Source organism: Lepidochelys olivacea (genome assembly GCF_965140295.1).
Source record: "Lepidochelys olivacea isolate rLepOli2 genome assembly, chromosome: 10".
In the NCBI taxonomy this organism is placed as follows: Eukaryota; Metazoa; Chordata; order Testudines; family Cheloniidae; genus Lepidochelys; species Lepidochelys olivacea.
The window spans coordinates 81,343,014-81,357,185 of NC_140420.1; the positions used below are offsets into that span (position 1 = coordinate 81,343,014).

A 14,172-nucleotide genomic window follows, 5' to 3' on the forward strand; every position below is an offset into this window, starting at 1 on the left:
ACCCCATCTTTGGCTTTAGAGTTAATTCCCTAATGTATCTACATTAACTACTTTGTTGCTGATCATCTGATAAAGGGAATGAGAGGAGGATAAGAATTGCAGAGTTGCTGCAGGGAAGAAAGGAGGAGTGGGGAGGAAGAGCACCAATGGACAGATACAGCAGTGATCCTAGCAGGGAGTATAGTATCTTGCTAATGTACTGAAGAGATAGCATTACAAGTTCAGTTACTAGATAAAGACCATAGTCTGTGCCAACCTCCCATTGACATCTGCTGGGGACCAAGGCGTTTATGTAGTCCTAAATTTACACCCAGGTCAAGGGACCATACTTAAAGCTGAAATTCAGCCCACTCCACTGAATGGGTTTGATCACCCTAGTTTACAGCCCTGACCAGGCTACATGGTTCTGCCATCACAACTGTATTGTTGTGTCCACACTGCTGAAGTGTCTTTAGGAGTATGTTCTGGGCTGCTATCCCACAGTGTCTCGGTCAAGGACTACGGCTCTCTTTTCTGCATAGGATTGAGATTTCTTATGCAAAGCCCTCAGGAGTCGCTGTGGGTGTCTAACTTCACAGAGAGATAATGTGGGTGACGTAATATTGTTTATTGGACCAACTTCATGGAGATTTCCTATGGTGTTGCAAGTTGATGTAGCTTCCTGATTAATAAAAGGTCATAAGCATGGTAGTATGGAGATCTTGCTCCTCTTTGTCCTCCACTCCCCAAGAGTCTGGATGAGTAAAGTTATGCTGCTCAGGGAACCCCTTATCACGCTTGCAGAGTAATAGGAAGGCTCCTGTTTCTCGCAGTTCACTGTAAGCCCGGTAACCACTGTTGCTGTGATTCTGTTTGGAAGAACTCACATCTGCCTGACCACTGTCCTCATCTAGATAGCCAACACGGTCCTGAGCTCCCCTTCCCACTGACGTGTTGGCTCGGCTTCTCCATAACGGCAAGACAATTGATCAGTGGGTTGTGTGTATCCAGGCAGTGGTGCGAGCGATATGCATGGTCGTTCCAAACTTGCCAAGGTTTATGGGTAGCATAGTCAAGCACCCTAGGATATCTTATACACAGGGAATAGTTGGCTACCACAGGCTCACAGAGTCAGGCCAAATAGCTGTTCTTTCTTCCTTTTACTCTCAAGAACAACCATCTCCCTGTGACATTAAGGTAGGTAGCTGATTTTACTCTGAAAAACTGTCCCCATTAAAGTATAACGTGTTTTTAAAATGCTAATTACTAATGAGTGGGTTTGTAAGCATGATAAGCTTTATGCAATATAACATGGCATTCAATTCATTTAAAATAATACATCCAGTGTTTGACATGAACACTCCATTCCAACTGACAAGGAAGGTGTGGCCGGGCCTTGCAATGGGAAAAACCTGTTCAAACATAAATACTTCCATCTAATAAGGCAAAACATTGCTCCTTAAAGGCAAGCAGTGCTGATTCCAGTGAGCCCAAAAGTGATCCAGGAAAATGTAAGCTGGAAAAGCTTGCCTATTTCCCTACCGATGCAGTCTCATCATTCTGAAACTCAGTAGTCTGCAAGAGGAAGGGTGATGGTGTGGATGAATTCTTCATATTTCACGATCCCATTTGGTGCAATGTTAGCTTCTCTTAGAAGGTCATCCACTGTAAATAACAAAATGTAACCATCTCTGTTCAACTTATTTTAGGTACTGTGTCATCCTCCTTCAATTGCCTTTATTTAAATGACTGTTAAAAATCTGGCTTTTGTTAAATCAAAATTTGATTTAGTTACTTGAAATATTAGTGGCTGATCTACACTGAGTTCAGAGTTTGGCATGGAGAGGTGGACGCTTACTGGGAAACACAAGCACAGAGGGTCATTCCTCAGCTGACAATAAACTGTAGTTCTCTTAAAGCCCATGGAGTTCAGCTGACTTCCCCACGTGAGGATCTGACCCGCAGGCCTTACCTACATCGGAAACTTTCACAGGTTTAACTTTAACCAATTTTTAAATGGGGGCAATCCCTGTGCGGACACACTCTTATTTCAGCGTGAGTGGCTTATTTGGGTTTAATTTAAACGTATTCCCTATTGACTTAAACTAAACCACACAAACCAAAATAAGTGTCCATGCTGAGGATTGCACTGCAATTGCAGCCAACAAAATTGGCTTCAATTCACACCTTAGAAATGCCAGTGCCATTTTGTCCTATGGACAGGCCCTCGGTGTTTGAACCCAAGAGAAATTTCGTGATGGCTTTAGAGTTCTGGTTATAATATAGCTCTAGCAATGCAATAATGAACGGTGTGCTAGGGATAAATTGCTGAGCCAATGGCTTTGGGGGACAGTGAGGCAATGCTGATGCTTTTCACCATGGCTGTGCAAAAGTCTTGGCAACACATCAAATGTTCTGACCTTCAGTATTGGACGCTGCCCCCTCCTCCCCACCAAATTAAGCAATTCAAATGGGCAGTAGATATATCTGTTATAGATTATCTATTTTCAAGTGTCCTGTTCAAATAATAAAGTGCCAGTCAAACATGTTCACAGAGGAGACAGTGTGAAAATGCAACTGCAACGTCATATTGTACCAAGACAGACAAGGTGCGGGAGGGAATATCTTTTGTTGGACTAACTGCCGTTGGTGAGAGGGACGAGCTTTTTAGCTTAGAGACAGCTCTCCTTGTGACCTAAAGAAGAGCTCTGTGTAAGCTTGGAAGCGCGTCTCTCTCACCACCAGAAGCTGGTCCAATAAAAGATATTCCCTAATACACTTTGCATCTCTAATATCCTGGGACCAACACGGCATATTGTACCAAATCACTACGGGAGACTTCGACATCTTTCTCTTCTCAAATGGCAGGAGGGAAGAGGAATCTAGTCGCTTGCCTATTTCTTCTGTAGGTGTTAAAATTAATATTTAAAAAATCTAGTGACTTTGTATGCAGTCTAGTTGTAGCTCTGTGCGGCTCAGAAGCTTCTCTCACCACAGACAGTTGGTCCAATAACAGATATTACCCTCCCCACCTTGTCTGTCTAGAGATTTTGTGGCAGATATTGTTTTGGGCGACAGTTCCATAGATTTTTTTTTTTTTTTTTTTTAAGGTCAGAAAGGACCATTAAATCGTCTAGTCTCCCCTGGATACCACAGGCCATACAATTTCAGTTCGTGCAGGGGGTGAACAGGTGAACCCGCACTCTGATCACTCTGATGTTCATTAATTCCCCTTGGGAAAGTTGAGGGGGGTAATTTAGACAATAAGGCTGGCTGGCTGGGAGCCAATTAGCCCAAGGCTGATAAAGAGGCAGGAAGGAAGCACCAAGGAGAGGGAGGTGGGCCCAGTTACATAGAGGCCTCAAGGCAGGGAGACCTCTGTTCCCCTCAGGTCCTGAGGAGAGGGCCAGAAAGCACTGCTGATGCTGTAAATAGACTGCTGCACAGGGACCGTTGTGGAAACGGTGAGTCCATGTAATTTCTGGGGGAAGAAGGCAGGCAAGGAGCCGTGCCGTGTGATGGAGGGATTGCCCACCTGGATTCCGCTCTTGGGGGACGTCTACACAGCAAAGAAAAACCCTCCGGCTTTGGGGCTGTTTTATTGCAGTGTAGACATCCAGACTCGGACCGGAGCCTGAGCTCTGGGACCCCCCACCCCACAGGGTCCCAAAGCCTGGGCTCTGGCAGGGAAACAGCCCTACGAGCCCGAGTCAGGGGGCATGGGTCAGCCGCGGGTGTCTAGTTGCTGTGCAGACATAATGTCGTTGTCCGTGTGCCCCGTAGGCCTAGGAGCAGATCCTTTTGGTCAGCTGTGTGTGTTGGGGCCACACCTGCCCCCCCCCCAAACCCAAGAGCAGAGTGGGTCCAATTGTGCCTCTGTTCCCTCTTACCTCCCAGGACTACAAGAGTGGAATCCACCTGGACAACACATCTTGCAGAACCATAGTTACTGTAAGGTAAGTAACTGTTCTTTGTGTGATCAAGAGATCTAATACTTCTGCTTTCAAACAGGAAACTATCCACATGGTAACCATGCACCTTGAAAAACGGATAAACTTCAAACCCCACCCCAGCCAAAGCAGAGCAGCATTTTGAATACTGAACCACGGTAACTTTTGTTCGTTCCTGTCTGGAAAATGGAAAATGATATTTTGCTGGAGAGATGAAGGCTTTTAAAAGCCCCCTTTAAGCAACACCACAAATGAAGCCACATGCCAGTAGTTACTGAACATAGCGGAGGCTTTTGAAATTGAGTCCGTTGCAGCATGAAATATTTATTGCAGCTTAACAAGTTAGAGTTCATTGTGTCAAGCCAAGGTCTTGAGTGGATTCCTTATTCCACTGCCTGCTTCATTAAAATCTATAGTGCATTGTAATTTGGCTGGCAAACTCTGTGTCTGCTCTCAAATGAATGTGAAGTGCGTAGGATGTACAGAACAACCTAGGATGTTTTTAATTCTGGCTAATGCCTCCAGAATTTTTCACTTTTTTTGTTCAGCTTTAACAATAACTTGAGTTTTAACTAACCTGTTTTAGATGAAAAAATGTGTATAAGCTGCTATTCCAGAATACTCTAACTGGGCTATGTAAAGAGGCACTGCCTTGCTGAGACATCTCCCTGAAAACTGGTTTAGTTAATGCTGGTAAATGGAGGGAGTGTACCCATTAAATTTAAATTCCACATTAGCATTAAGAAGGGCAGTTCTTGTGCCAGTGAAGAGCCTGGGGATGTGCACACAAAGTCTGTGGACTTGGGTTTTAAGCAAATCTTACCAAATCTGCCAGACTCTAGATGGGTCTTTCTAAAGTTCCTAATGTGAGACAGTAGTGAGGTAAAGCGGCCTCCCTCCGGACTGGAGAGTGAGGGAGCACTACGCTCCCTTTGGTGGGTGGAGCCAAATCCACCCCACCCCGTCACCGGACGTACAAGGGAGGGGCAGGAAGTATAAAGGGAGGGCTCTGCAGCGCAGTTGGGCTGGAGCCAGCAGAGGAGACAGACACCCCTGCCTTGCTGAGGCATCCGGGACGGACCCAGACGAGAAGTTGCTGGGACTACTGTCGGCTGTGTAGCCCGAGGACCGGTGGAGACCAGAGATACCAAACCCCGGGGAGTTAGGAAGTAGCCTAGGGGCAGCCGACAACTGGCCAGCTACAGGGATGACCGCGTCTGGGTCGGCATGTTGCGGCTGGATCCCCACTGACCCAGTGCCAGACCACTCTGCCACTGTTAGGGTCCTGGGCTGGAACGCGGTGGAGTAGGGCGGGCCTGTGTCCCCCTGGCACCCCAGCCCCGGGGTGGCTGACTCCCCATCTTAGGCCAGGAGGCCTGTGCTTCGTGAATACCCCTGCCAGCACCCTAGACTGCCTGCTGGGTGCTCAATCCTTGTTGGAGCCCCCTAGACTGTGTGGGTGCTCACCCCTACCTGAACCCTGAGACGATGTGCGTTTGCTGGCTGCCTGAGCCCCAAGCTTAGGCTAAAGCCTGCTCCCTGCTCTGCCCCACCCCAAAGGGCTTGGGCTATTGACTGTGTTTGGCTGCCGGAGGCCTGGAGACGTAGGCTACAGCCTGTTATCAGCCCGGCCCCGTTAATTGGTATCAGCCCCAGCTGCGAGGCTGCGGGCTAGAGACTACGTCGGGCACCGTGCCACCCAAGGGTAGGGACAGGAGCCCCAGACTACTATGGCGTACTTGCCTCTGCTAGATGGCCCCAGAGCCACAGACCACGTAGGACTTGCCCCACTCCCCTCGGTGCAGCTCGAGCCTGAAGACAACTGCCCCTGATGACGAGGCAGAGTGGACAGCAAGGAACCACGACAGAGAGGGATTGAGTGACTTCAAAGCTAGAGAGCCTCTTTCCTGGAATATGGCAAAATGCACCAGAGTTTTGAGAGAACTGCAGCCAAATGTGAAGTGTGCAGCGGATCCATTTTTGAGTAATAAAGTACCATGAACATTTGAGCTACCTGGTGTGATGGCATTTGGCACATTTCTCTGCCTATCTCCAAAAAATGGCTTGTCTGATTTCTCTCAAATTTAGACCCCCTCCCCCCAAAAGCTTCTGTCCACAGACAATGCATATGACATTTGAAGCAGAAAAAGCTTTTCAGAGGATTGTAAAAGGCTGAGGTAAAATCAGTCCCATAAAAACTTCTTCAGATAATTTTTGATGCCCCCTGAGAGCTCTTGTAATTGCTGGGGGCAGATTTTTGACTAAGGATTGTGGCAAGGTACCTCCTTTGTCTGGCCAGATTTACTGCTTCCCCGTCTGGCGATGGAGGGCCTGGGTAATCAGCCCCCCTCACGGCAGGGTTCGCCTTCCCCCTTTTGTGCTCCCTTGGTTGTATTTTAAGCGTAGGCCTAAGGCTTGATCCCCCAAGAGTGTGGCTTCTATCTGCTGCCAGGTGAGTAACGCCTCTCTACTTCTTCCTAGCCTCCAGCCAGCTTTAACCTGAGATGAACAAAATATTTATGGAGAATAAGGCAGCGGCTTGTTTATGATTTAGATCAAAACCTTAGCTTGGGGCTATGGAGCGGTATGTGGCCCTTGTAATTTGGGTTGGCTCTCCTCTTCTGCCTCATGTAGGAAAGGTACCGATGACTAGTTGGATCAGAAGAGAGTAAAAAGAAAAGCAAAAGAATACTGTGTGAAGCTGCAAAGAGCAACCCAGTGATACCCTAATGTTGCAACAATGTGTGGCATTAGTGTGATGACCTAGAGTTGTGATAACGCAATGTCATAATGCAAGCCTCATGACGCAACGTCAGCACGCTGTGCCGTGATTGGATTGTGACCCTCTGTGACTTGGCTCTACCATGAAGCGTGTGCCCCAGCCCTTTGAGGTTGAAGATCACTGGCGGACGCAGGTCACATGCTACCCACCCACAGGTGTTTGTGATCTCATCTCTGACTCCAGTGGGGGTTGGGTGGAGGGAGAGGAGGAGGGTTAGAAAGGTGTTGAACTTATGCTGCCCTTTGATGCTGTACCTTCGTCCTCTGAGAGCTTTTCTCCGAGCCTGGTGAGTTTCGCTCTCAGCTCAGAAGCGGTGATGAAACCCTTCTTCTGCTTGTCTGTCATTGCCAGGGCTGCCAGGATTTCCTCCTCAGGGTCTTCCTGCTGCCTTTGCCTGTACATGATGGTCAGGAAAGTGGAAAAATCCAGTTCTGCCTTTCTGTCTGGAAACGTGACACAAAGCAACAAACGTTCTTGTTTAGCTAGTGGCATATACGCGCCCCATCAGCCCAGCCTCCTCCAGCCTTCGCTCTTCCCCTTTCCTCTGAGAGCTCGGCCTACTTCCCTGAGCTAGATTCGTTGTCTCCTCTTGTTTGTTTGCACCGGATCCAGGCAGTTAGTCCCTCACTGAGGCCCTGCCTTGCAGGGCTGTTCCACAGACTGACGCGCTCTTACTCCTTGGCAATCCTCATCTTACGAACTAGGAATTGCCTTGCTTCCCTTCTGAGACCCTCACGCGGTGCGTGGCCTGTGCCATGCCGGTGAGGTGGGAGGTCCACCTTCAGGCCGTTAGCCAGGGCTTGCCTGCATTCCACCGAGCTCAGAGGCGTCTCAGCGTGCTAGCTAATGGCAACGCCTTTGGGTCCCAGCACGTGGTGCTAAGGATCAGGGCCGTGTAGGATTAATTGAGAGTCTGGCTCTTCACGGGTCTGAGGGGCGTTTAAAACAAGGGTTAAGGGCGCCCAGCGTTCGGGGCGGGTGCCCTCCTTGGGCCCAGTATGAATTGAAAGACTCATTAAGACTGGTGGTGGTGCTGCCTCGGCCAGAGTACACTGCCACGTGCCCCGTCATGGGGGCACGGCTGGGGAGTAACCTTTGTCCCAGGGCAAGGGCCTGAACCACATTTCAGCTCATCCGGGTATAGGTGCTCCCCCCCCGGTGGTTGGAGGAGCCCGGTCTTTAGCTATAACAATTCTGTAGCCTTGTCAGACACTCGGAAAGCCCCTGCCCCACAATGGGTTGGTGCAGACCACCTCAGTTCATGACTCTTCTTTGACCCCCCCCAGTCTGTGCTTTCTAGAGACGATTGAATAAAACATCTGGAGCTGAAAATGACCTTTTTTTGTTCCCTTCCTAGCCTGGTTTGAGGGGACTCTCTGATCTCGGGAGGGCTGCAGCTCCACCCAACTGTGACAGCACAGGGTTCTTAAGCATGTCTCCTTTCCCCACTCCTCTTGATGTCCTTAGGGCACCATTTTGATACCTGTGCTTGACTTGTCTGTGAAGTCTTCTAAATGTGCCCTTCCTATCCATCACCCAGCACCTCTGACCCCTCTTGTGCCCAAGTTCTGGTTACCCTGTATTGCCTAGGCTGTCTCATCTTAGACCCCAATCTACCTAGATTCCTGCCTTGCTCATTTTTATTACTATAGCGTCTCAACAGCAGAAAAAGTGAGTCTTAGCAAATACCATCATGTCCAACTTCTTCCTCTTCTGCTAGTTTGGGTGGGGTCCTCCTTGTTGAACATTTTAGACTTACTTTTCACTTGTTTATTGTCAGATTGAGAGCTCTACATGTCACCTGCCTTGTTTTAATAATCCTCGCAGTCCAGATTTATTTTACTTACCAATTTTATGTCCTTGAAGATGTCTCTCTACCTCTCCCGGAGTTGGGCTGGTTCCCAAGCACCGCATCACTGTGATCAGGTCACTGGCATTTATCTTGCCTTTTTGTTTCTTATCGTATAGAGAAAAGCATTCCTTGAATTCTAGTTTAAAAACAAAAAACAGTGTGTGTTGCCATCCAATATTGCCTTAGTTTGAAAGTGAAATTTCCCTGCAGTCTACTAGTCAGGAGGAAAAAGCAGCTAGATTATTTAAACCTGCAAAATGACCAATTGACTTGGTCAGAGTTTTAGCTCTTCCAGCATTTCATCAACCCTTGTAGCTAAAGCATCAGATGACTACCTGAACACTCTGTGTGTGTGTGTGTGTGTGTGTGTGTGTGTGTGTACACATACATACTAGACCTTTCCAAAGAGGAGAAGGGAGTAGAGAAAAGGAGCTGTTGAGGCTTGTCCTTAAATTCAGCTCCTGAACTTGTGGTCAAAGTGGTGGATGGCCTTTTCCTTCTAGCTTCTCTAGTGGCTCATAGTGCAGCTAGCTCCCATCACAGAAATGTAGGGTTGGAAGGGACCTCAAGAAGTTATCAGTGGTTCTCAGTCATGCTGGAAGGGCATAACGAGTGGGGTCGCACAGGGATCAGTTCTGGGTCCGGTTCTGCTCAGTATCTTCACCAATGATTTAGATAATGCCATAGAGAGTACACTTATAAAGTTTGTGGACAATACCAAGCTGGGAGGGGTTGCAAGTGCTTTGGAGGATAGGATTAAAATTCAAAATGATCTGGAGAAATGGTCTGAAGTAAATAGGATGAAACTCAATCAGGACAAATGCAAAGTACTTTGTTTGAGGAAGGAACAATCAGTTGCACGCATACAAAATGGGAAATGACTGCCTAAGAAGGAGTACTGTGAAAAGGGATCTGGGGGTCAGAGTGGACCATAAGCCAAGTATGGGTCAACAGTGCAACACTGTTGCAAAAAAAAAAAGCAAATATCATTCTGGGATATATTAGCAGGAGTGTTGTAAGCAAAACACGAGACGTAATTCTTCTACTGTACTCCATGCTGATTAGGCCACAACTGGAGTATTGTGCCCAGTTCTGGGCGCAACATTTCAGGAAGGATGTGAACAAACTGGAGAAAGTCCAGAGAAGAGCAACAAAAATGATTAAAGGTCTAGAAAACATGGCCTACGAGGGAAGATTGAAAAAATTGGGTTTGTTTAGTCTGGAAAAGAGAAGACTGAGAGGGGACATAACAGTTTTCAAGTACACAAAAGACTGTTACAAGGAGGAGGGAGAAGAATTGTTCTTCTTAACCTCTGAGGATAGGACAAGGAGCAATGGGCTTAAATTGCAGCAAAGGAGGTTTAGGTTGGACATTAGGAAAAACTTCCTCACCGTCAGGGTAGTTAAGCACTGGAGTAAATTGTCTAGGGAGGTTGTGGAATCTCCATCATTGGAGATTTTTAAGAGCAGGTTAGACACACACTTGTCAGGGATGGTCTAGATAATACTTAGTCCTGCCATGAGTGCAGCAGACTGGACTAGATGACCTCTTAAGGTCCCTTCCAGTTCTATGATTCTATGACCCTGTAACAGTGGTGAGACATTAGGGAGTCTCTAGATGGTCCTGGGAACAAACCCCTGTTCGGAGTAGTACAGAACAGTGAATTCCATGAGCCCTAGCAACTCAAGCCTCCTTTAATATATTCAGACTAATGAGCTATGGAGTTCTTGAGCTCCTAAACATTCATCAGAGCGGCAAAGGATCTCTGCTTGGGAAATAGCTTTTTAAACACTTAACTGTCTAAATCTACTGGGTGGAATACTAATGAGAAGAGGACGGTGGTGTTGAAACAATTGACCGACATTCTCTGAACAACTAAGAGAAACCTACAGAGACAAACGGCTCACTTCCCTGACTCCTTTTCCCTCCGATTCCCAAAGGACCCATGGCTGGATGACAAGCCTAAGGAAATGAACAAAGGGAAAATAGGGAACTAGACACACCGTGCTGTGATGTCATTTTAAATTGTACTGAAAGAAATCAGTCGTGACGCTGCGACCTACTACCAAGCCAAAATACAATTCTGTGGGGTAGGGGTGATCTCTGTGGTAAGGTCCATGTTTTTTGTTTGTAGAGCACTTACCACAATGAGATCCTGGCCCATGACCAAGGCTACGGCAAAACAAATATATACGCTAGTCTTGCTAACCTTTTCCCCACCCTCTTCCCAATATCCTCATGATGGAAACAGAACTCAAGATTAACGCTGCCCTGGGATGAATGGGAGCAGTTCTCCTCAGCTTTGTTGTGTATGGAGACTCTGGCAGACTTTCACTGCGTCGGTTGCATTCAAAGGTTCCCCTGACAGCTTTAAGGGCTAGAAATAAGAATTTAGATTCCATGACAGAGGCTGGAGTAAAGGTGAAAACTTCACAGCCATGGAGTCATAGAAAATAGATGGCTGGTGTGAGAAGATGGTTAAAACCTTGCCCCAGCTCTGTGAGGATCTGGCTAGTAGCTGATTTCATTGAGACGACTGAGACCATAAGGACCTGTCTCCATAGATTAGGCTAAAGAACAGTCAATTTGTTGGTGAAGATGGATCCTGAATTTCGAAAGGTCAACTCCTTTATCTAATAAAGTGAGTCTGGATTTTAACTAGTTGGGCAGATGGAGCAGGCCATTGCTTTAGCAATAAGCGAGCTTCCCTATTGCTTTCCAGCAGCCTGATCTCGGTGCTTTCTGTTGTGCAATTAGATAAGTCCGTATGTTGGTTTTCGCGGGCTGGTTACTCTCTGCTGTTAATTAGGGCTGTAGAGTGCAGCTGGACAGATTTTGATCTGAATGCAAAGACTGAACAAAAGCAAGTCCATTGCAGAGATTGGGGGTAGAAGCCAGCTTTCAACTCCCAGACCTCCGTCCAACCACTGACCCATTGCCTTTGCCTACTACATATAGACCACCTCAGCACCCATTGAATTGTTCGTTTAGGGTCAAGTGCTTTTTCAGTTTGTGCAACCAGGCTTTTAAATATGGGCTGACTGGGTGCGTGGGTGCGACTCCCTGTCAAAAATCTCCCCTGCTGAATTTTCCAGCAGCAATAATTAGTGTCTGTAGGGCTCGTTTGGTAGCGCTCTTGCTTCTGGGCTGGAGCATCCTTTGTTCAAGTCTCTCACCAGGATCAGAGCTCGTGCCCATGTGGCCGGGGTGTCCTGTGGGGAGGGGGAGGATATGCACCATGTTCAACGCCCGTCCTTTGGATGAGATGAAGACTCTTGTGCCTTGTGGGGACTATGAAACTTGCTCGCTGTGTGTGTGCTTTGGGGTGGCCGATGGGCCGTGCTGCTCTTTCCAGTGTACCTTCTGAATTTGAACATTGGCGTGGATGCCATTTATTCCCAGGAGAAGGAAGAGCTGAGGTAGGTTTTACACTGGGGCTATGCTAGTCAGGCCCCCAGCAATGGTCTAGCACATCCCAAGGAGGTGGGTAGCCCACGCAATCCCAGGCCAAAGGCGAGCCCAGACCCTGCTTGGTCTCTAGAGGTGAAATCCTGGCCCTCTTAAGAGTGAATGGCTAACCTTCCCTTGACTTCGTGGGGCTAGGATTTCACCCCGAGAGACAATGCCAGCAATGTGCTTGGTGCTGGGTCATTGTTTTGAGAAACGTAAGGTGCGTCACACAATGGGGGACTGGTGGAAAAGCGTCCTCTTTAGTTCTTTTTACTGCACTCACAAGCATTTGGAGGCCTTGCCCTGAGACTGCGCTCTACTGACCTTGGCCAGTCTGCAGACAGAATGGGTGACCGCTGCCGGCCCTAGAGGAGACGCCACTGACCGGCCTGCTGTCGTGTGCACATTAGTTCTGCTGTGTTTTGTGAATTGCATTCTGAACTCCAGATAGTTTTCTAAAAATAACCTTAGCAGCAGATCCCGCTGTCCTGGGCAATGGGAGCTTGTAGGCTGCCCTGTTGGCTACTCGGCCCTGACACACGCCAGCGTTAGACTTAGTAATTTGTACAGTGCCTTGAGCTACCTTGAGGGTGCCAGGGGCTATGTAGAGCCCAACCTCTTTCTATCCCGTAAGTGCTCGTGATGGGGATTGGATTGTGACGAGCTCTTTCCTGGAGTAAAAGTGCAGAGTTTTGTGTCTGGCTGAGTGGACGATACCGCGGAGGTACCTTCCCTGAGACCAGCTCCAGCTAAGAGATGGGCTCCAAAGGGCAGGAGCCTGTACCCGGGGTGTAAGGAAGCCTGTCCTAGTTGTATGTGATTCTCCTTTCAAAAGATGTTTCCGGTAAACAGCTTGGGATCAACTGATGCTGCTCAAAGGCCAAAGTTTTGTGTGCCCCGCCCCCAGTGCTTTCCTGGTGGGTCAGGGTGAAGAACTAAGTGGCTTGGGTGGACTGGCTCAGGGATGAAAGATTTCCAGCACGTCTCAGAGCTGGCTCTGCAGCTCCTCCCTACCCTGACTTTCTCCCACCCTTTCCGATCCCCCTCGCCGGCTGGTATTGTGCAGGGCCAGTGGCAGCTGCTTGCCGCATGCCATTTGCCCCCCCCCCCCCAGGTATCCCCTGTCTTAGCTGTCTGCCTACTACCTCTCCAAATCAGCACCCTCCAATCCCTGGGCCTGCTCCCCCACCCCGGGTTCATATCATCAAACCAAGGTTTCTATTTTGCCTCCCATTCAAGGATCCCGCTGCTCTTTCCAAGTGGTTAATAAGGCAGATCGCTGCTGTGGCCATTTTGAGAGAGGGAAACACAGAGAGTTGGTAAGTGACTTGCCAAGGGTCACGCAGGAAGAAGTGGGAATTAGAACTTGGCTCTCCTGACTCGGTCCCGTGCTTTGCTCAACAAACCAGCCTTCCCCTGCCTTTCTAGGGGTTTGCTTAAGGTCCAAAGCTTTACAGTACTGCGTCAGTATCTCCAATTATTGCTTCAAATATTCTCTCTCCCTTATTTGTCCAGAGATGTAATGTTAAAGGGTTGGGGGCGGGGAGTTAAACCTCTTTCCCCCTGAAATCCAGCATTCTTAGTTTTTAAGAACGATACATACAAATGGTTTGTAAGATATTCCAGTTTCTTGCTCCCTTTCCTTTGCTAGCCCAAACCGCACCCCACCCCACCCCCAGCAGCCAACTGCAGAGAGGACGTCTCCGGCTGACTGCATCTAATGTTCCCTTTTAAAAAACATTAGCTAGCAGAGACAGTTCACCTCAAGAATTATGAGAATGTTAAACAACGAAGTAAATTCCCCAGAATGAGACCCTTTAATGAGAAACGCTGTTAGCGGTAAACTTGTTAAACTGATCCTGCTCATTAAAAAGCAACGGTACGTACCATTAATTTGATCCTGGGACAGAAATTTTGCCTGTAGCGGAAAAAGGAAGGAGGGGAGGAAAAAATGTTCAATTTCTGAATGTAGCACAATAAGGTAGGTTTCAAATAGATCAAAAACGTTTGTCACTCACCATTTGTTAAGGAATCTCCCCCCCCTTTGTTTTATTTCAGCTGGTCAGAGAGTCAGTCCCTGTGTTCTCCTACTTTTCAATATGATTAAGGGCTAAAGTCCGCCAATCCTGGGTGGAGAGTGGTAGGAACTGTAATAAAT

General features: G+C 47.9%; 1 protein-coding gene across 1 annotated transcript; it reads right to left on the minus strand.

The window, feature by feature from the left end:
* Positions 1-1,253: 1,253 nt before the first annotated feature.
* Positions 1,254-14,172, minus strand: CALML4 (calmodulin like 4). The gene is made up of 5 exons (XM_084641778.1): positions 14,033-14,172; positions 13,902-13,932; positions 8,559-8,699; positions 6,966-7,154; positions 1,254-1,644 (listed from the first exon to the last, which is right to left on the minus strand). The coding sequence occupies exons 1-5, from the start codon at positions 14,033-14,035 to the stop codon at positions 1,547-1,549; spliced, it is 462 nt and encodes a 153-aa protein (XP_084497904.1). The 5' UTR covers positions 14,036-14,172; the 3' UTR covers positions 1,254-1,546.